Genomic DNA, 21060 nt, shown 5'->3' on the forward strand with positions numbered 1-21060 from the left:
ACTGAAATAACTATCACACTTCTGTGTATATTTAATTTTAGTAGGACCCAAAAGAGGAGACGGGAAGGGGAGGTGATATGGTTAATGAGGGTTTATTAACTAAAGGTAAAACAACAGAAAATCACTCCATGAAGACGGCATGTAAACACACGTAGTACTAACAAACTAAACAAGGTTAAACAGACCGAGAACTTAAACATGCTGGAGAGGGGAGATAAACTAATTTATAACCATACCGGGAAAGTAACTAACTAGGAAACAAGGGTGAGGAAGACGAGAAAAAAACAGCCAAACACAAAACCTGGACCCAACAAACGAAGTAAACAAAACCCCTAAATACTGAAACTGAATGAAACAAATAGAAAACCAAAGCCCAGACCACAACGTAAGGGGGAGAGAGTCCAAACACAAGAATCAGATAGGGTACGGAAGGGGAATGTCCAAAAGCAGAGTTTATCCACAGGAATGATCGCTGTTCGCGGAGGAGGGAGGAAAGACAATCTGGCAGGGAATGGCGGGGAGAGCTGGGTATAAGTACAAGGGGGTGCAGGTGAAAACAATCAAGGTTAACAAGAAACAAGAAGCTAAATGAAACTAATTGGGAAGTGGTGCTGATGGATAACAAAATAAAAGCCAGGAGCAGGAAGTAAAACAAAAGAAAACTGAAGTCCAAAATCTGGTAATTTGACAATAACTGAGTTAAAGACACAAAATGACTGTAATAAGATGTGCAACAACCACAAAAAAGATAGAGAGACTGGAAAATTACCCAAAAGAGGCACAAAAAGTCCGATACTAGACATCAGAAGGCTAACAACAGGTAGCAAATGATCAAAACCACCTAAACCCTCAGAAACAAGGGTAAAATTCCCACAACTAGATATAAATACAAAGAAAAGGGGCTGGAGCATGAATCTTACAGCAATTTTCTTTTATAATTGATTGACTGATCAGTGAATAAATGTTTCCATCCTTCATCCCAAAAACCCTTCAGCTCATCTTGGCCCTGAGGCCCCTCAGGTGTTCAATCCCAGCCTGAGCGTTTGTACAAAAACACATCTGAAGAAGTTGGGTCATCCAAATGCAAACAGGAGCTGATCAGACGATTCAGCTACAAACTCAAGATAAAAACATCCACACTAATAAACTTTGGCTCTTTATTTGTATATATATATATATATATGTCTTTACAATCATCTATACTCTGATTCATATAATTTCTCTCTGTACAGATCATTCATCTGATTGAACATGAGTATGATTTAACAAACACATCAGCAGCTTCATTTTCTCTCTGAACGTCAAACATTTCAGCAAACCTCTGGTGCCAAGAGGAAAGGTGTGAGAGGAAATAAAAACTGAGCCTTTTATCGTGTTTGATAATCAAAAGTGAGATAAACTTCATAAAGTTCTGTCAGGACAAATAAAACAGGAAACAGCAGCAGTTTAGTCTCTTTGGCTCCGTTAGAAATGTCTTTTGTTGTGCGAAGGAAACACGAAAACATCTGCATGATTTAAAACTGGGAGGAGGAGGAAATGAAACTAATGTGATATGATCTGCATTATCTCAAAAAGATTTTCTTCACAAAGCATCAGAAAACCTGTGCTGAGCTGTGCAGTCACCCACAAGAAACAACACATCCCAATTTTCCAGGACAAAGGTTTTTAAAATGACACTTCAGCACAAACGTGTTCTGACTGGTCGAGGCTGTAGAGATGAACGCTGACATTCAGGAGAGGAACAAAACTGTAATAAAACTGATTATTATCTCTTAATGTCATGAGCTGTAGAGGCTTCACTGTTTAAAAGAGTGTAAGTTCCATCAGTGACAAGTGAAATTCATGTTAAAGTAGCAGAATTTTGGGGAATTGTTCTGGGTTTGAACATCCTGAGACATCCAACATTTAAAGGTTTAAATCTTCGCTCGTGGTGTTGCCGAGAAGTAGTTGGTCTATGTCTTAAAATATCAAATTGGTTTGGTTCTTACGATGTACTTTTCTATTTAATCCTCCAGTTTAATGTTGTTAAAACCATCACACTGTCTGAAACACACTCACACATGGAATTTAAAAGAGTTCACTGAAACTGTGCATATCACCTGTTTTATTGCCGTTTTTGTTCTCTCCGATGTGTTTCATCTGGACTGTGTTTGTACATGAAATCTTTAGAAGCAGCAGGCTGACAGAAGTCAGATTTGTGATCTAAAGTTGAAATGTAACCAAAGTTTGACAGACGTGTAACAAAATCTGTGGTTTTCTCTATGTGGATCAGCATCTTCATTCAGGTAAACTGTCTGATGTTTCCTTTGGACTTGACGAGGATCCAGACTCGTGTGGTGATAAATGAGTCTGTTGTCCCTGATGTCTCAGACATACTCAGATCTAACCCTCGTAAAGGGGATCCCTGGTGGGACACCCACCATTGGGATGGGGACAGGTGTGTTACGGTTTTGTCCCTGCTGACACAAACAGGAAGTCAGCAGCATTGTTCCTGCCACCAGGTAAACAAATCCGGCCGTCCAGCCGCAGAACAGAGCGTCTCCAAACTCCCAGCGTGGGACCATCTCCGGCACCGTCTCATCAAAGAACTGTATAACTGCCACATTGGCGAAGTATGAGACTGGGACGAGCACCAGAATCCCAGCCAACAGGCACATTGCCCCCCCTGACACCCTCAAGCCACTTTTGCACCTGAGGTCCTCCACCTGGCCCTGGCAGCTGTTGACCAGGTGCAGGCCGGGGATGGTCAGCAGGAGTCCAAGCATCCCGACAGCCAGAGCCACGCACATCAGGGTCCGGGCCACCATGATGTCCTGACGCAGACCCAGCAGTGTGTCATAGGGTCGACACTCCAGACCCCCAAGGTCCTGCACCACGCAGGTCTCCCACAGCCCCAGCTGGATGCTTTCGGTGGAGAGGAGCGCTGTGGACTGGGTGAGCCATGTGGACATGAGGGTGGTGGACAGGGTGGCAAGCCAGGCCACCACAGAGCAGAAGACCCCCAACAGCTCCAGAGCACACAAACTTGAATCCATGATGCTGATGCTTCAGGTCTCCTCTGCAGTCTTCACATCCCTGCGTCCCACTCTGACAGGAGAGAGGGGGGGGGAGGCTCTTAGAGGACCAGGATTCCTTCCAGGAAATGTCCTGTGAGGACTTCCAGACTCACGGGGATTCGGGAGGAACTCATAGATTCACACACGTTTGAGTCCAGCTGAACAGCTGAGAGGGAGCCGTGTCCCTGCCAAACCTCCTCCCCCCTCCCTCAGTGAAGGGAAGATGGGGATTGGTTGGACAGGAACAACAGCATCTTTCAGCGTCCGGGAGCTCGGTCAGACAGGATGTCTTCAGGCAGACAGGATGTTATCGATGCCCACAGTGCTGTCTGAAAGGCATTTGAAGTTAATGGCATATTTGGCTATGCTTCATTGCTTTGTCTTTGCTTCATCAGGAGACCCTCCCTCACCCCACCCCACCCCCCCCCCTGCAGTGATGGAGAGTGGGGCCAACACAAGCAGACCGTTTTACATTATCTGTGCTCAGGCTTTGTCAGGGCTGAGAAACAGGAAACAAGAAGCTCGTCTGGTTTCAGACTCAACAACTGGAGATTTACTTTATTATCATCTCCTGGTTTATAAAAAGAACAATGTCAAAGTGTAGGAGGTGTACCAGGCATGGATGGGGTGGGGGCAGTAACACCTCAGACATAGATCATGAACCAGTGTGTTGTTAACTGCTGCTTTCACTTCCTCACAGCCTGATACAGCAGGACACACATGACAGGTCTAAGGTCGACACCCACATCTGTCTATAATTACAAACAGTGAAACTTTTTTCACTCAGGCCATGAGTTGATTCATTCATCACTTCATTATTTTATCATATGTGATCCAGTCTGTGGTAATCCCACAGTTCTGGTCGTTCTCACAGTTATGGTGCTGATCCAACCTCCTCCTTCTTCTTTGTCTTATTTAATACTTCCCGCTATAATTTCCTTCTCCATTATTAATTTCCCGGGTCTGTGTTATTTGTTTACAAAAGGGATTTTTTTCATTCTTCCCTGTGGATTCCTATGTCCAGTTAAAGAGACAATTGGCCAACATCCCGTGACTACTTCTTTAATATGCCTCAGGTATAAGGGCACTTTCTCCATGTCAACAAGCACAGCAAGATGTGAGGATGTCCTAACACCCAACATGTTGTCAATGAGTCTAAAGTGTCTAATGATAAGGTCATTTTTACTTTTTAACCTTTCCTGATGTATCCACATCAATTGCTAATCAGATCAAATACAGAAGATTTTTAACTTTCCTCACCGTTTCTATAAAATAGCCAACTGACAACTTTTTATTAAAACCAAACACCTTAAAGTTTGTTTTCCAGGTGGACATTTTAAAGCCCCACTTATCTGCCCACTCCTCAGTGGACCTCAGCTCCTTTTGAACCTGTTGCACTATGTTCTGGACACGTCTTCCTCTTCTCCTCTTCTAACTCTGACATCTGCAAACAGAGGCTCCTCTCTACGTTTCATAATATCTACAGTAATTTATTTTCATATTGAACCAAACTGGACTAATAAGGGGTCCCATTCCATATTTCGTCTGTGTTTGAAGTCCCAATTCTGATCCCTGGATCATATAACTGATAAATGATCTCTCTAATAACTCCATAAACAATCATCAGCTTTTTCAATGCCCAAGGAAACACTAATTACAGTTTTTTTATTACTAAGTCATTTTTAATGATTTGTTCTAATACTTAGACCATAGTAGATTTAAAACCATTTCGGTCCTTGACAAAGTCCTTTAGTTTCCAGCTCCATTCCTGTTGGTACCCCTTCACATTAAAACCCAGGTGACAGTGTCTGTGTGTGAAGATACTGTGACCTCAGACAGTAACCTGACCGTTGAAGCTGACACTTCACTCACTGTTGTTCACTGAATTCTCTGAATGCGGTCAGAGGAAACTGCCATCAGCTGCTCCACTACTACCATCAGTCACTAGATGGAGGCACCGAGCTAAACACCAGCACACACATCATAATAGAGAAACACACACAGAGATAGATGAGAGACTAAAGGAATGAAGGTTCTCTCCTGAGGGAACATATGGTTAAGGATGACGTGAGGCCCAGTCTCAGTGACACCTTAGTATTGTGTGTGCATGTGTGCGAACAATCAGCTAAAGAATTAGCACACCTGCATCAGCTCTTAGACACTGTTTTTTAGGACGACTGGGAAATGACATGCACAGAGAACTGGGAGCACTGGAAATTTTCCTTTCAATCTAATTTACTAATTTTTTTTCTCATTCAATTTAATTTTCCATTCAATCTAATTCAATCAATCCATTTCAATCTATCCCACCCCCCCCCCCCCCCCCCCCCCACCCCCACCCCCCAACACATTGTTCACAACACATTGATAGATGCTGTTGTGAACCAGCTTCTTACTCTGTGGTGTCACTGTTTCTGTCTGTGCAGCCTGTGCTTCCAGAGCCCAGTACCTCCATCCTGATGGTGGAGGTACAGATCACTGTTTTTTCCAATTCAGGTGCTGCTGACCATGACAAACTCCCCAAAGATAGAGGCTCACAGCTCCTGGTGCTGCAAATAATAGGACAGCACAGAGTCTCCATTCCAGACAGTCAATCCCCAGCTCACGTGTCCTTAGCCCCACAACTGTCCTGGTTCTGCAACACAGACCAGCTTGCTGAAATCCACACATCAGACACTTATCAGTGCACAATGAGGAGTTTAAGGCTGTAAGATCCCTCACCAGGGACGTGATCACCTCTAAACGATTTCTGGGCTCTGAAGTGGAACACCTTGTGTGTCTCATTGCTAAAAACTGAAAGGACATGAAAGCAGAGATGGAAAGGAGACAATTCATAGATGATCCTGACCTGTATTTCTGCTGGAACAGAGACAATGGTGAGGAAATGTGAGGAGTACAGTGAACACGTGAATCTAACCCTGAGGAGCGATTATCCTGGTATGACTACACAACCAAACATAACTTTATGTGTGCTCAGAACTCAGTACTCACAATTACTATTTTAAACAATTAATTTCAAGTTAAAGGAGCTGTGTACTGTGAAACAACACACTCATCAAAGTTTGGCAAACTAATTTGATAATTCCTGTGTCTTTAAATTTCTGAGTTCCCTCCCGTCTCTCTCTTTCTCTGATGTGCACAGGTAATTATCTAGTGCTCAGCTCAGTCCCAGCATATTGTAAAATGTACTTAACACTGTACTGCATGAATGTGAAACATATTCTTCCTCCCTCCATCCTTAGCAATGGCCAGCAGAAGAAAAAGGTCAGGGTTCAAACTGCACTGTGTGTATGAATTTGACCAGGGGGCTTTTTTCATTAATACAAACTAAGCCATTTTTTGTTTGGTTCTGCCCCTACAGATGTAGTACAATAGTAGTAGTAGTGTAATAGTAGTTGTAGTAGTGTAGTGGTAGCAGTGCAGTAGTAGTGTGGTGTTGTGAGCAGAGTGGTAGAGTAGTAGTAGCAGCAGCAGTAGTAGTAGTAGTAGTAGTAGTGCAGTAGTAATGTAGTAGTAATGTAGTAGTAGTGCAGTAGTAATGTAGTAGTAATGTAGTAGTAGTGCAGTAGTAGTGTAGGGGAAGCTGTATCTCTAAACACCAGAGTCTCACACCTGAACGCCTCATGGTTGAACATCAGATGCATTAGTGTTTGTTTAGCCGGTGGAGCTCCGAGGTCAGAGCTCAACAGGGTGAAATGATGTAAAGATCCTGGTTCAGAAGCGTCACTAATTAACAGATTCACTGCTGCAGTTGGTTTTGTGATTGAAGTTTGAGCGAGGATAAAATCCACTGATCCCCATTTTGTGACTCCTGCATGCTATTTTTCGGAATAATTCCTGGTTTTGTGTGAGCTCGGTTAAACTGAGGTTTAGCTTCTTCTTCGGAATCTGGGTCCCATGAGATGAGGTGTGGTCTCTGCTGACTTCTAAGAATTGTCTGTCTGTGGGAACAATCAGCTCAAGAATTTTACTGGGGAATGGGGGCATAAAGGGAACGTGGAGCGCTGGGATTTCGCCGTTATCCAGTCTTAATGTGTAAAGGTCTCAGCAGTGTTTAGTTTCTGTAACTGACGTCAGGACGTGAAAAACAATGCTTTTCATCTTTCTGCTATTGACCTTAACATCGTCATCTCTGGGACACCGCCTCCACCTTCTTTCCCTTATGTTTTTCTGTCCCCTGGTCCGCATGCATCCTCAGCCCCTCCCGTCCTCTGGTTCCTGCTCTCAGCCCCCGACCCACCTGTGCTCAGCTGCAGCTCAGTTTTCATCATTTCCACTAATCACATGTGATGCAGAACTTCATTCAGAGTTTCCGTGTTTTTACCTGAACTTCTGTGAGTTCTAATCAGTGATGATGGGACAGTTTGGATACATAAAAATGAATTTACACATCTGTTTTATTTCTGTAGCATCTTTATTCTGTCATTGATCTGACTGAACACAGCAGTGACTCTACAGACACATCTGGTTTCTCAACCTGAACTGAAGTGACAGTTTCTCAGGCTGAGGAGAAACTCAGAAATTAGGACATTGTGGACTCTGACACAAACAAAACTAATGAAACAGGAAAAAGTAACTTGTCTCATCTCTTTGTCTCCATGGAAATTTAACACAACAAAACATCAGAAAGAGACTCGTAGGATTTAAAGAATAAGTGACACTGTCTCAGTGTTTCTGCTTTAAACTCTGGGAAACTGGTTTCAGATCAAATGTACAGCAGGTTTTCTACAGGATCTAAAGAACTGAGACTGAATGAGACCCCATTCAGATTTTGGACAATGTTAAAGTCCAGCAGAGGAACATAACTGTGGTAAAACTGTTTCTTAGTCACAGGGTTCAGGACAATGAAACTAAAGTGGTTGGGGGTCAGGGAAGAAACTCAGACTTTATTGAAACACTCAGAACTTTATTGCAAAGAGGCAAATTTTAGACAAATGTCTCAGAACAGTTAACGAGTCCTGGGTTTGAACCTTTCACATGGTGGTTCAACAAAGATGTGGACCAGTTTAAAACATGGAAACAGTCCAACAAACAGCTGTGACCTGCAGATACCTGGACTTGCTCAACCTGACCACGTGGACTCAGATATACTCAGATCTGCTCCCCAAGAACAGCAGACCCGGTGGATCCCCCATCATTGGGGGGGGACCAGGTGTGTCACAGTCTGTCTTGTGCAGACAGGATGTCAGGAGCAGTGTACCTGCCAACAGGTACAGGAGTCCGGCCCCCCAGCCACAGAACAGAGCTTCTCCAAACTCCCAGCGCTCCAGCATGTCCGGCAGCGCCTCGTCAAAGAACTGTAAGACCGTGTTGTGAGCAATGTTTGAGACTGGGACGAGCACCAGAATCCCGACCACCAGGCACATCACCCCTGCGGCCATCCTTAGCCCCCTCTTGAACCTGAGGTCCCCCACTTGGCCCTGGCAGCTGTTGACCAGGTGCAGGCCGGGGATGGCCAACAGGAGTCCCAGCATCCCCACTGCCAGAGCCACGCACATCAGGATCCGGGCGAGCATGATGTCCTGAGGCAGATCCAGCATGCTGTCATAGAACCGGCATTCCTGACCGTCCCCCATGTCCTGCGTCACGCAGGTCCCCCACAGTCCCAGGTAGAAGTTCTCACTGGGGAGGAGTTCTGAGTTTAGGTTGAGCCAGGACGTCATCAGGGTGGAGGCCAGGGAACAGACCCAGGCCACCACTGAGAAGAAGACCCCCAGCAGCTCCAGAGAACAGAAACTCTTGTCCATGATTCTGATGCTCCAAATCTCTGCCTCCCAGTCTGTCACGAGGGAGGGGGGCTGCTTACTGGACCAGGACTCCTTCCTGTGAGGACCTGCAGCTCCACAAGGGCGCAGAAAAAAACTCCTAGTTCTTTTAAGTCCAGCTGAGAGGCACCACCCACTCTCTTCCCATCTCCTCCACCTCCATCAGTGATTGGTTGGTTAAAAACAACAGCATCTCTCAGACATGACTTTACTAACTCCCACACCTTTGTCTGAAAGGTGTTTAAGGTGGAGGGTGCCAAAGACTTCATCAGCATTTGCATGTTTACAAGCATGTGGGGGTTCATCTGAACCCGCAGGTTCTGATCTGACAGAGGAAACCAGTCGAACTTTAATCCATCAGAAGCCATTTAAAACATCCAAACTTAAACTGGAGCTACATAGAGATTTTAAATGTTTAAATGCCAGTTTTGTTCTCGTCCCACTTTTAAACACCAAAAACCTCAATTTCTTTATGAGGAAACATGAGGGTGTGCAGCAGAGCAGAGCGACAGGAAGTGAGGATCAGTTGAGTGACATGTGAGGAACCACAGAGTTAAAACATTGAAGCTAATACAGTTTGAACAATAAACTCCAGTTAGTTTGCAGAGGAGAAAGACATATAATTATTTTTACCTTCAATTCATCGTGGACATTTTAATGTTTTCTGGGGATTCTTTGTTCTTCCTCTTGCAGATTTAACACCAAACCTCATTTACAAATCTCAGTATTTAATTTTCCAACCTTCAGTGCTAATTTATTTAATAAGCACTTAATTTAGAAAAAACTGAATTTGGTTTGTAATGAGTCAACTTTTAAAATCAGACCCAATTCTTCCTCCTGGTGGACATCATTGGGAAGAACACACTCACCAATACAGATTAACAAAGTATAAATAAAGTATACCAAACAAAACAACGTAATTATATAACATATGTGATATAATATGATTAAAGAAATAATATAACTAACTTGATTTATTTAATATTAAATAAAACAACATATTCTACATCAAATTGTAAAATATTTAACACTGTGGTCAGTGCATGTAGCAGAAGCAGCCAGGAGACTGACGCCTGTCCACTTCTGTAACATCCTATAAAATACAAAAACATCCTTTGTCTTCTTTTTGTCCTGTGTCCTATTTGCACTTTTCCTAAATGTTTTCATCCTAACTTTGGCAATGGTGGCATCTGTGGCGACTGTGGCGCAGGAAGGAAGAGTGGTTGTCCACCAATCTCATAATTGTTGGTTCAATCCCCGGCTCCTCCGGTCACATGTTGAAGTGGCCTTGAGCAAGACACTGTACCCCAACTTAATTGCTCCCGGTGAGTGTTGGCCAGCTGCATAGCAGCTCCCCCATCGGTGTATGGGTGTGTGTGATTGGGAGTGTGAAGAACCAGTGTAAATTGCTTTGAGTGCCAATAGGTAGAAAAGTGCTATAGAAGTGCAGACCATCTAACTTACTTTTCTGGGTTGTAAAAGTAAAACACATTAGTTTCACAGAAAAACAACCACATTTACATTATTAATGTGACACTGACACTGAGATGACAACTGGAGTCAAACTTTTAAATAAGCACGAGTTTAGTGAGTCTACTGCTGTTGTCTGGTCTAGTGTCTCCCTCTAGTGGACATTAACAGATACTACAACTAATCTGTTTTCACTAGATTCAAAGTGTTTATTGTTATATGCACAGACAGAAAGCATGTTTCCCGGCACAATGAAATTTTTACTTTGCCATTCACTCTAAATTTCATACAGTAAGTAAAATGAGAATAAACAAAAAATAAAAATAAAAGAAAATACAAATAAAATAAAAAATAAGAGCAAAAAAAGAATAAGAGCAAAAGGGCAATAAAGGTGAGGTAGTGCAGTTCTGAGTAAGGAAGTGCCGTTCTCGGTGATGTAGTGCAGTTCTGAAAAAATGAGTGTGCAAATGCAAAAATGTGATTCAATGTAAACAGTTGTGTCCATGTAAACAGTTATGTTATGTTCATGGTTGCAAACTCCTGTCAGCTGTTTCGGAGTCTGATGGCAGAGGGGAAGAAATAATAAACTTTACACACTAATAAACTTTATACATTTACACTTTATACATTTGCATAAGTAGTTATTATGATGATAGAAACTATATTCAAATAATAAAAATGATAATGTTTACAAATTAATCATTTTGTATTCGTGAAATATGTAGATATGACCGTATTTATGCCACAATAAATTTATGTTTTTTATGTGTAGCGCTGTTATAGTTCCTGCTGATGTCCAACAGAGGGAGACATTGGATCTGAACAGGTGGTTCATTGAACTGATAAAACCTCAAAACGATGTGAATCGTAATTTAACGAAAATATTACAAAAAGTGATGCATATAAACAACAGTTTAAAAAAAATTATATTAATGACTGTGTCCGAAATCACTCTCTACTCACTCATTCCCTCCTCCCTGTATAATGTTAACTAAGTAGATCACTAATAGTGAGCAGACGCTTTCCAACTGCTGTCATTAACAGCTGTTTGAGTCACGCTCTTGTCTGGCAAACGCATGTTATTCAAGCATCAACCAAGGATAATTAATTTACTTTCTGTTACTCTGTTGCATTCTCCTGTAGGAAAAAACGTGTCTCTCAGACGCTACATAAAATGCAGAACACACTATAGTCCACTTTATAGTAAATATGGGGTGATTTCGGACACAACCAAAGTCTACAACGCTTCGTGTGTAAAATGTGTAAATATGACCATATTTATGCCACAAAAATTATTTTTTTTAATTTGTATTAGTGAGTGAAGCGCTGTTGTAGTTCTTGTCAATGTCCACCAGAGGGAGACATTAAACCAGAACACATCAGCTGAGCCTAAACTAATGAAATGAAATCATATTAAATGACAAAAACTAAGGTATATGAATTAAATCATTTTTAAACAACAATGTTAAATTTACTTTCAAACAGTGACAGTATTTGAAGATATATCTTTACAGTAAATACATCAAACTAATAATTAATATACTGCAGGAACATAATATAAAATATGTAATTGTTATTTAAAGTTAATGCATAAAAATTATTTAATAGAATATTATATCACATAGACTGCAGTATTGACTGAGTTTTTTAATTAAATTCTGAGTGGAAAGTTGCGTCACAAACTTGAGACGACAGTCCGTACGTCATCACTACGTGACACCGCACGTTTCAATTATACAAATGTTGAGTTGACAGTGGCAAATTTTTTGTAGATTTTTAAAGGGCAGGTTTGGGAAAACATGTCGGTTTTTCATGACGAAGTAGAGATCGAAGACTTTGAATATGACGAGGACACAGAGACATATTATTTCCCGTGTCCCTGTGGAGACAGATTCGCCATAACCAAAGTAAGTTTACTGGAAGCTAACGTTAGCTGCTAAGGGTTAAACTCACGATCAACTGCCAGAATGTATTTATTTTATTAAAAAAATTACTTTATTACTTTAATACTTTTTTACTTTATTAAAAAAATAGATTAAAATAAACTGTTGCTTTTAGACCAGCAGATACGTTTTGATCTTAAATTATTGACATTACCCCTATTGATCGCGTCGTTAGACAGGTGTTTCAGATTTCATTGTTGCTACGTTAAATGGTGACCGATTTCCGAGGGCTGGAATGTTTTAGTGTAGTTTCGTCAGCGGTTTGATCCAGACAGAGAACACATTAAGGTTGTGGTCATAAGCAAATTGTTTGCTGAAGTCCTCGTAGATCTCCCACACACAGTAAATCCACTATTCCGCTGTTGCTTTATGTGTCAGCTCTTCTAATGCTGGTGATTTTGGATTAAGATGATCAGTAATCACGTGTGGGTGTAATGTACTCAAAGAGAACAAGTCTCAAAACAACAATTAAGTGTTTTGGTGATGTAATGAACAGCAGACACACTGGGCTGGACGAGGACGGATAACGTTTTTTATGATGTTGTTACCATAGAGAACACTTATTCAGAGAATGCACAAGGGAGATAACCAAATCAAGGAAAGTAGCATAGGATGAATAATGGAGAAATATAAAATATAAATATAAGAAACTAATGATTGAGACCCTCAAAATAATGGTTAGAACTAAAAAACATCTTAATTTACATTTCTTAAAATATTTCCCATGATTTGGGATCTCTTAACAGCTTTTTTACTTCTTTTGACCATCATTAGGGAGTTAGCTAAGTTATTTAAATCAGAGTAAATAATAATGTTAGCATCTGGTTTTGAGGAAATCACTCTGGATTTATCTAGTTGGAATTTACCCATCAGCTAGACAAATTTAACTTCGTCATCTAAAGGAGGGATACCAGTACTGGAGTGTAAAAACAACTCTCCCTTAATATTAGGTAACTTATTAAATGACTTGAAGACTTTATTGGGAACAAAGAATTTATGATGTTAAGTCCAAATCTTCTCGAAGTGAAAAACTGGAAAACATTGCCTCCATTTGAAGGTAGCTTTTGAAATACCACCGTTATCAGCTATTAACACATTTCTTATATTTTTATTGTTGCATTTACTGTCTAAAATGTCTAATCCACCAATCTTCAGCTGTGGAGGGGCTGCTTTGCATTGTATGTACTTGTAAGATGCTTTAAAAAGGGAAACCAGTTGTGCTGAGGTACCTTTAACTACTATTTCATAGTCAATTTGAGTAATGTCAACCTTATTTGATTGTCTGAAAGTTTCATAGCTAACTGGTACACCATTACTATCAAAGAAGTTTGGTGTGTAACTTAAGTTACTTTCTGCACATTTCCTGTGATACATGGACTGGTTTCTACACAAAACATATTGCTCATTCCAAATAATACATTTATGGGCTGTAAAGTTGTGTTTGTAAGCCAGTTTCCACGAGTCCAGTGCCTGTTTTTGGAAATTAGCTATACACATGGGTAATTCATTACATGTAAAATCACATCTTAATAAGAAACGAAGGACACCACATTTGTCAAACACTAGATTGGGGATAATAGATCCGGGAGATTTGTAGTCATCCTGCAGAAGAAAGGGTTTAATCCAGTAAGTTTTGAACATCTGATTGAGAATTCTGTTGAAACCACCTGCTGAGTAGATTAGTAGTAGAAGTTTTATTTTTCTAAATAAAAGCAAATAAATTGTAGAAGATGTTTTTTTTGGGACAAGATAAACAGGTGGAGCACAGTCACCACTGTAGAGATTTCTTCAGCCTTTAAGAGAAAAATGCGTTGGACAGATAACGTGTTGTTTCCCTGTTTCATCAGCTGCCGTAACTACAAGCAACCACCGATGCACTGGGAAGTTGGTCATCAGATAATGTGGCTGCGAGTAAATTTGAAATGCCGATTGTATTCGCACAAACTATGTGAAACCCTCAAAATCCAGATTTAACAACTTTATGTGACATCATTAGGTGTGAGTAGAAGACATTTTGCATTCTGTTGAATTACGCATCACCACATTGAGCTTTGACAACATAGTTGGGAAGGATTATGAAGAAATATGTCTACAGGCTTTTTGACGTTAAACCTGTTCTCTTTAAACTCCCATCAGTAATATTCTGAGCTTTAAATTCTCCACGGTTTATCTCTTTTTATAGATTTAACGTTACACCAGTCTTTTTCTTCGATGATACATTCACATTAAGACAAGTAAATATTTTACTTTATTATATTTTTTTATTATATATTATTTTACTTTATTTATAATATTTTACAACATATCCCTAAAAAAAAAAAACAACAACCCAGATTTGTCATTTATTTGTGTTGATATACGGTATGTTTTGCAGGTTTTTTCTTAAGGTGCCAGATGACAGAATGAAAAGGATACAATCTAGTTTTTGTTGTTTGCTTTTATTTTAAAACAATCCTCTTTTGCAATAGCAGATATTTATTAATGAATAATAATCTGTTCTTAACCTTGACCTAACATCAAACTGACCAAATTCAAACAAAAAATCCTAATTTTCAGTTGTATTATTTACAGTGTCCAGACAATGCTTTCACATCTGGAAACAGTAAAGAGTAGAGCTCTAATGAACCTGTATGACCAGGCTTTTTGACAGAAAAAGTGTCACGTGAAGTCCAAAACTGTTAATTTCAGGTCGGGTTAGGGCTGTTAATATTTTAATAAGCTTAACTGACCACATGTCTTTACAGGAGGACCTGGAGGATGGCGAGGAGGTGGCGACGTGCCCGAGCTGCTCACTTATCATAAAAGTTATTTATGATAAGGTTGGTAAACAGAGATCACAAACAGTCAGGGTTAAGTTGTCACTACTGATGATTAAGTTCCAGATAAATTACAAATATAAAGTGTCAGTGTGTAATACGATGGTGGAACAGTAAAATCCAATCAGTTACAACAGTTTGGTGCAAAAAGACGAAAATTATAGAAAACATTAAGAGAAAAAAAGTAATGTGTGCATCTGTTTAAGGCTCCTGACTATTATTGTCATTTTATGACCACTATATCTCGTATTGTGGATCTGAGGTGTCAAAGGCTACCAGATAAAATGTAACTTTATGCTCATTTGTATTGTATCATGTTAAATGATTTAGAAATTACATTTCTTTCAGTTATGGAAGAAAAGAATTATGTTGGAAACTATGTATAAATTATAATAATACAGACTTTTCTAAATGAGATGTTTTACTGTATAAAATTGATTAATTATAAATTAAACTTCATTATGCGTCTTATATTTTTCCCTTGTAGTTCCATATAAAACTTAATACAGGATCAATTCAGGATAATAAAGAATTAATCAAATGTGACCTAAACTAAGACTAAATCAAAGTCACGTTCCAAAATGAACATTGGACCAGAAACATTTGTTTTGTTTTTTGAGGTTTTACTGTACAAATTAAAGTTTTATGAAAGAGTTCCTCTATTTGTTTCAGGATTTATTCATGTCGGGAGAACTCATTGAAGCTCCATCGTCTACAGAGACCAAACTGGAACTGGCTCAGTCCTGAACCCTGACCGCTGCTGCATGCGAAAAACCACAGACAGCTCCTTTACACTTTATTCATGCACAGAGACGCTTTGGACTGAAACTAATTTTCAGTAGATTTTATTTTTAAACAAAAGCTCAGCTGGAGATTGAAACTCCCTCAGTGTTTTAGATTATTTATTGAAAACTTTGTTTCCTCACATAAACCTTTGATTGTATTTTTTATGTTTTATTTTTTGGTTTAAAAGTAACTGTCAGAAGAGAAATTTTTGTTTCATTTTATTGTCAATAAATATTGTCAGGCTGATTGTTTTTCTTCAGAGGGTTGGTGGTCATTAATCCTGATTTCTGTTGTTTCACACACACAATTTATACTTTGGCCACTTTGTCTTAAAACAAATCTATTTAATGATTAGAAACATTTCTAACTGGAATCTTGTTTCTCAAACATCTTCTGACTTGAAAATTACCAAATGAGTCCTCTGGACGTCCCCAGTATTAATTAGGTCAAACTTCTCTTGTTTCTCTCTCTGAAACTCAGGGAACATTTTCAACAGCTGCAACAAAAGGAAAAAGGATCCGATTTCTACAGGAAACGGATGAGACGTCGAACAAACTCACTGTCCTTTACAACAAAGCAGAGCGATGATTCACCTGAAAAATATCACAAATTTCTCTTTTGGTAAATTAAGGTTTTGTGCAACAAAGAGCATAACAACCTCTTAACATCCTGATTATTTAAAGAATGTTTTATTCTGAAAAACTACAGAAAAAGCTTTATAGAATAAACAAAAAGAAAGCGTTCCAAAAAAGTGATTAAAAATTTCTTAAATGCAAAAAGAGTTTAAAGTGAAAAATCTGCATAAAAACACTGACATGTTGGTATCATTGTTAAATAACGTTTCATTTTGACAAGTCTAATGATTTCCTAGAGATCTATGTAGAATTCTGGCATTAAAAATGGTCTTAACTGCTTCTCTATGAAAGGTTAAAGCGTTTCTCAGTAAAATATTCTAAATAAAATATACAGGAAACATGTTGGCACTGAGACTGTTAATTGGAAAAAAGAAATTTGAAGAAAACTTTTAAGGAAAATATAAAGCCTGTTTTTCACAATTTTATAATCAAACTGACTAGATGACAAAGAGACTAAACTAAATCAGAAAAATCTGTATTAAATGACTTTGTTTTCTGATTAATCCTTCAGAGCAACAAGAGAACTAGAAAATATCCTGTTTGTCAGTGTGAAAAGTTGAAGAGCTAAAGCACGGGGCAGCCTCAATGTGACGTTAAAGATATAAAAATTTTTACATTTTTTAAACGTCACAGTGTGGTCCGCAACCCTTTTCAGATCTTCAATGTACAGGTCAGAAATAGGATCCAGATCATAAACTCATCCTCTCTCTGAACAAGTTTAAACTTTCAGTTTTTACTTCCAGGAGTCAAAGGGTAAGTTCAAGAGTCCAACAGTCCACTTAAGAATTTGTGACTCTCCTCTCCACTACATCTCCCTGGTTGCTACTGCTCAGTCTTTGATAAAAGTGCCGCCATGACTGCAGCGTCTTCCCAGACCAGATCCAAAAGCCAGACGTGATCCCAACAATCATGGTCATAAGGTACTTGATCATAAACACGGTAAAGTCTGGTTTCATTGCCATGGTGCTTCCTGCTGGACAGGGCACTGCAAAGCGCTTGCAGGTCTGCGTGCACCAGGTCCTCTCCCATTGCGGCCGGAAGGCCTGCTCGTAGAAGTAGCAGGCAATGACGATGGTGGCAGGCACAGTGTACAGCACGCTGAACACGCCAATTCGCACCATCAGCTTCTCCAGCTTCTCCGTCTTGGTGCCGTCCTGCTTCATGATGGTGCGGATTCTGAAGAGCGACACAAAGCCAGCCAGCAAGAAGGACGTGCCTATAAAGAGGTAGACGAACAGAGGTGCTAGTACGAAGCCCCGCAGGCTGTTCACATTGTAGACACCCACATAGCAGACACCCGTGAGCAAGTCCCCATCTACCTGCCCCATGGCCAGGATGGTGATGGTTTTCACAGCTGGCACCGCCCAGGCTGCAAGGTGGAAGTACTGAGAGTTGGCCTCAATGGCCTCGTGGCCCCATTTCATCCCTGCAGACAAGAACCAGGTGAGGGAGAGGACCACCCACCAGAGAGAGCTGGCCATGCCAAAGAAGTAGAGAATCATGAATAGAATGGTGCAGCCTTCTTTCTTGGTGCCCTGGGCCACTAGCTTGTACCCATTCTCCTTGAACTTGTCGACGCACACGACTCGGTCCTCCAGCAGGAAGCCGACAGTGTAGGCCAGCGCCACCATAAAGTAGCAGCCTGACAGGAATATGATCGGCCTCTCTGGGTATCGAAACCGCCTCATGTCCACCAGGTATGTAAGGACAGTAAAGAAGGTGCTTACACAACACAACATGGACCAGATCCCGACCCAGAGCCGGCCAAACTTCAACTCTTCCTCACTGAAGTACATCAGTCCACTGGGCTTGGAGGCCTCACAGGGGGCGCCACAGTCTTTCACACCCAAGAAGTGGTAGTTGAGGTAGGAGGGCACCTGGAGCTGCAGGGGGCAGGAGAAAAGCTGGTTGGTCCTCATGTATGGTGGCAGGGTCACAACCTCAGCGAGACTGGGGGTTGGGTTGGGCATGGGGCTATCAGTGGTGTTCTGACCCACACAGATTTCTCCTGCACCATGGACTGGGAAGTTCTCGCAGTGCAGCCTCTCTGGCCACTGGAATCCAAACTTATTCATGAGCGCTTCGCAGCCTTGCCGGGCGCGCTCACAAAGGGACCTGCAGGGAGGAATGGCCTGCTCCAAAACGGTGCACACTGGTGCATACATTGAGCACAGAAAGAACTTCAGGTCCACAGAACACTGCACTTTAACCAGCGGGTAGAACTGGTGGACCTCCAGACCTGCATCCTCCTGGTTGGTGTGGCCCAGCAGGTTGGGCATGATGGTCTGGTTGTAGGCAATGTCTGTGCACAGGGGGATGGAGATGGACTGGCAAAAGCCATGCTCTGGGATGGAAATGCCCTTCTCATACTGACTGGTGCATGGCTGGAGGAGGAGCAAACCCACTATCCAGACCCAGCACCAGCTTCTCCATACTGCCATGACAGAAACCTGAAAATGGTTTCCACAAAACAGAACAGGATTTAAAACTGAAAATAGCAAAATCCAGTCCTGCTCCGAGCTGATTACACTCTGAGTAATATCGGTTTAAGGAGCTTTTAATGAAGAAATCCTCCAAAATTCCAAAAATCTCAGAGAAAATTATTAAAAACTTGATTACTGGATGCTCCAGTTCAATCTTAGTCCTGGTCTAGTTTGTTAAGTCAAGTCTATCCCACAGATAAATATTCAAAAGTTGCAGATGCAGCTCCTCACGCCCTCTGACTTTAACGTGATTCAGAACGACAGAAACTCTGCAGAGATCTTAAGTCCTTAATCCGCATGTGAAGAGTCTTCTGAACCACTTCGGTTTTTATCCTCAATCTCAGTGCCCTGGGACGCGGAACAGAAGTTTGTCTTTGTTGATAAAACCTTGGTTGTGACTTTCTGGATCTGGCTCCGTGGACGTTTTCTCCCTCAGCGCTGTCTGCAGGAGAGACGCAACCGAATAGTTTCCACGTGCCCCCACCGATGGACACCGCCTTGTCCTCCAAGAACGGGAGGGGCGCCTAAAAACAGTCCTCCGCGGCTCGATCCTCCAATCAAACCCTTTGTTTTTTCTGAGTGTCATCGCTGATTAGTCGGTGGAGGTGAAGGGGCGGGTCTCTGCTTTCCGCTGCTGTGTACAAAGAACATCTACTCAAAGTACAAATACTGCTAAGACTAGGCTAAAAAAGGTTTATGGTCACAAGAATCAAAGTACAGCACAATGTACTGCAACAAGTACTCTAATGCTGAGGTACTTTTATTTAAGTACTAAAGGGAAATGTACGGTTTAGTTTTACTGCAGAGTATTGAAGTACATTTGTTCTTTGATGAATCTGATGATTCCCGGGCTATTTGTATTTTGATTAATGAAAACTAAAAGAAAACAGTCAGTGGTCAGAGGTGAAGGAAAGACACAGACTGTGTATTCAAGTTGAAGTTCAAACCAATCCTAAAAGTACTCCACTACCCCTTCAAAACCTTTAATTACCATTTTACTCACGTTAAAGTAAATGCTTGACAGTGCACTTTCACTATAAACCTCCTACCTCTATATTGGGGGAGATAAAACTGGAGAATGGTTTTTAGGTGTTTTTAGGTTCTAATGTTTCTTTCTATCAGCTGCTGCAAGATCCAGACTTAGACTCAGGGTCAGCAGTTCAGGATGATCAGCCAGACTGGAATGAAGCACATCACACCCTCTTCCTCCATCCTCCTCCATGTTTCAGATTTTATCATAAAAGGTAAAAACAGTAAAACGGGGGCTGGAGAAGATAACAGAAACACATGAAGGTTGAGCAATTTTGTTCATTGCTCAATTTTAATCATCATAAAACAAATAATTGTATTTAATAACACAAAAAGTAAAAGTACTGTTAATGGAGAAAACAAAATATAAAAGTGAAAATAAAATAATAAAAGACTTAACTTTAAATAAAAAAAAATAAGAATAAAACACAATGAAATTATCTTTTAGTTTTTTTTTTTTTCTTTCTCAAAAAAGAAAACCATTGCATTCAGAAATCTGAGACATTTTGTTGGACACGTGTCTCACTCTGACTGAACCTTTCAATTTTCATGGTTCCTGAGAGGTCAGAGAAGACGAGTGAGTGCAAACACTAACTCACCTCATTAAGCCCGGTCTGTCACTCTTGTTATACCTGACTTGTAAGAGGCATAACAAAGAGGGGAGGTCCACACAGCAACCACTAAATAACGGAATTATTTAAATCAGCAAATCAGTTGTGAAGTGAGAGTGATGGATGCTGTGAAACCTATATGTTCTTTGACAAAACAAGCTAAAAAAAACAAACAAAACTCCGCTGGGTGCCAACAAGGCACAAGACTTCCAAGGGAGAGAATGATATCCTGAAGTCAGACCAGCTTTATAGACTTTCAGCAGGTGCTTACAATCCAATTAAGGTAGGAGGAGCAGAGGATCATGTTGATATATATATATATATATATATCATCTTTTTTCAGACCAAGCCAAAAATAGTGGCGGAGCACTCGATCATAAGTTTTCTAAACTGACCAACTCGAAAAGAGATTTAAGTGTGTGATCAAGAGCTTGTTCTTTAACACGCTCTTCTCTAGACAACGATG

At 40.7% G+C, this 21060-nt stretch overlaps 4 protein-coding genes across 4 annotated transcripts; 1 reads left to right on the top strand and 3 right to left on the bottom strand.

The window, feature by feature from the left end:
• Positions 1–2089: 2089 nt before the first annotated feature.
• LOC137125545 (putative claudin-24) lies at positions 2090–3301 on the bottom strand. Its single transcript, XM_067501184.1, has one exon. It carries the CDS (start codon positions 3033–3035, stop codon positions 2367–2369), a length of 669 nt encoding a protein of 222 aa, XP_067357285.1. The 5' UTR covers positions 3036–3301; the 3' UTR covers positions 2090–2366.
• A 4193-nt stretch (positions 3302–7494) lies between these two features.
• LOC137125547 (putative claudin-24) lies at positions 7495–8887 on the bottom strand. Its single transcript, XM_067501186.1, has one exon. It carries the CDS (start codon positions 8801–8803, stop codon positions 8138–8140), a length of 666 nt encoding a protein of 221 aa, XP_067357287.1. The 5' UTR covers positions 8804–8887; the 3' UTR covers positions 7495–8137.
• A 3104-nt stretch (positions 8888–11991) lies between these two features.
• Positions 11992–16095, top strand: dph3 (diphthamide biosynthesis 3). Its single transcript, XM_067501242.1, has 3 exons — positions 11992–12198; positions 14979–15053; positions 15723–16095. Exons 1-3 carry the CDS (start codon positions 12091–12093, stop codon positions 15795–15797), a joined length of 258 nt encoding a protein of 85 aa, XP_067357343.1. The 5' UTR covers positions 11992–12090; the 3' UTR covers positions 15798–16095.
• A 58-nt stretch (positions 16096–16153) lies between these two features.
• Positions 16154–19430, bottom strand: LOC137125510 (frizzled-7-like). The gene has a single exon (XM_067501109.1). It carries the CDS (start codon positions 18910–18912, stop codon positions 17251–17253), a length of 1662 nt encoding a protein of 553 aa, XP_067357210.1. The 5' UTR covers positions 18913–19430; the 3' UTR covers positions 16154–17250.
• Between the last annotated feature and the right edge of the window lie 1630 nt (positions 19431–21060).

Source organism: Channa argus, chromosome 4, assembly GCF_033026475.1.
Source record: "Channa argus isolate prfri chromosome 4, Channa argus male v1.0, whole genome shotgun sequence".
Classification (NCBI taxonomy): Eukaryota; Metazoa; Chordata; class Actinopteri; order Anabantiformes; family Channidae; genus Channa; species Channa argus.

Coding starts and splice junctions, on each gene's coding strand:
- LOC137125510 (XM_067501109.1), bottom strand. CDS start 18,912: ATGGCAGTATGGAGAAGCTGGTGCTGGGTCTGGATAGTGGGTTTGCTC.
- LOC137125547 (XM_067501186.1), bottom strand. CDS start 8,803: ATGGACAAGAGTTTCTGTTCTCTGGAGCTGCTGGGGGTCTTCTTCTCA.
- LOC137125545 (XM_067501184.1), bottom strand. CDS start 3,035: ATGGATTCAAGTTTGTGTGCTCTGGAGCTGTTGGGGGTCTTCTGCTCT.
- dph3 (XM_067501242.1), top strand. CDS start 12,091: ATGTCGGTTTTTCATGACGAAGTAGAGATCGAAGACTTTGAATATGAC. Junction 12,199..14,978: donor ACAGATTCGCCATAACCAAA/GTAAGTTTACTG, acceptor ATGTCTTTACAG/GAGGACCTGGAGGATGGCGA. Junction 15,054..15,722: donor TAAAAGTTATTTATGATAAG/GTTGGTAAACAG, acceptor TATTTGTTTCAG/GATTTATTCATGTCGGGAGA.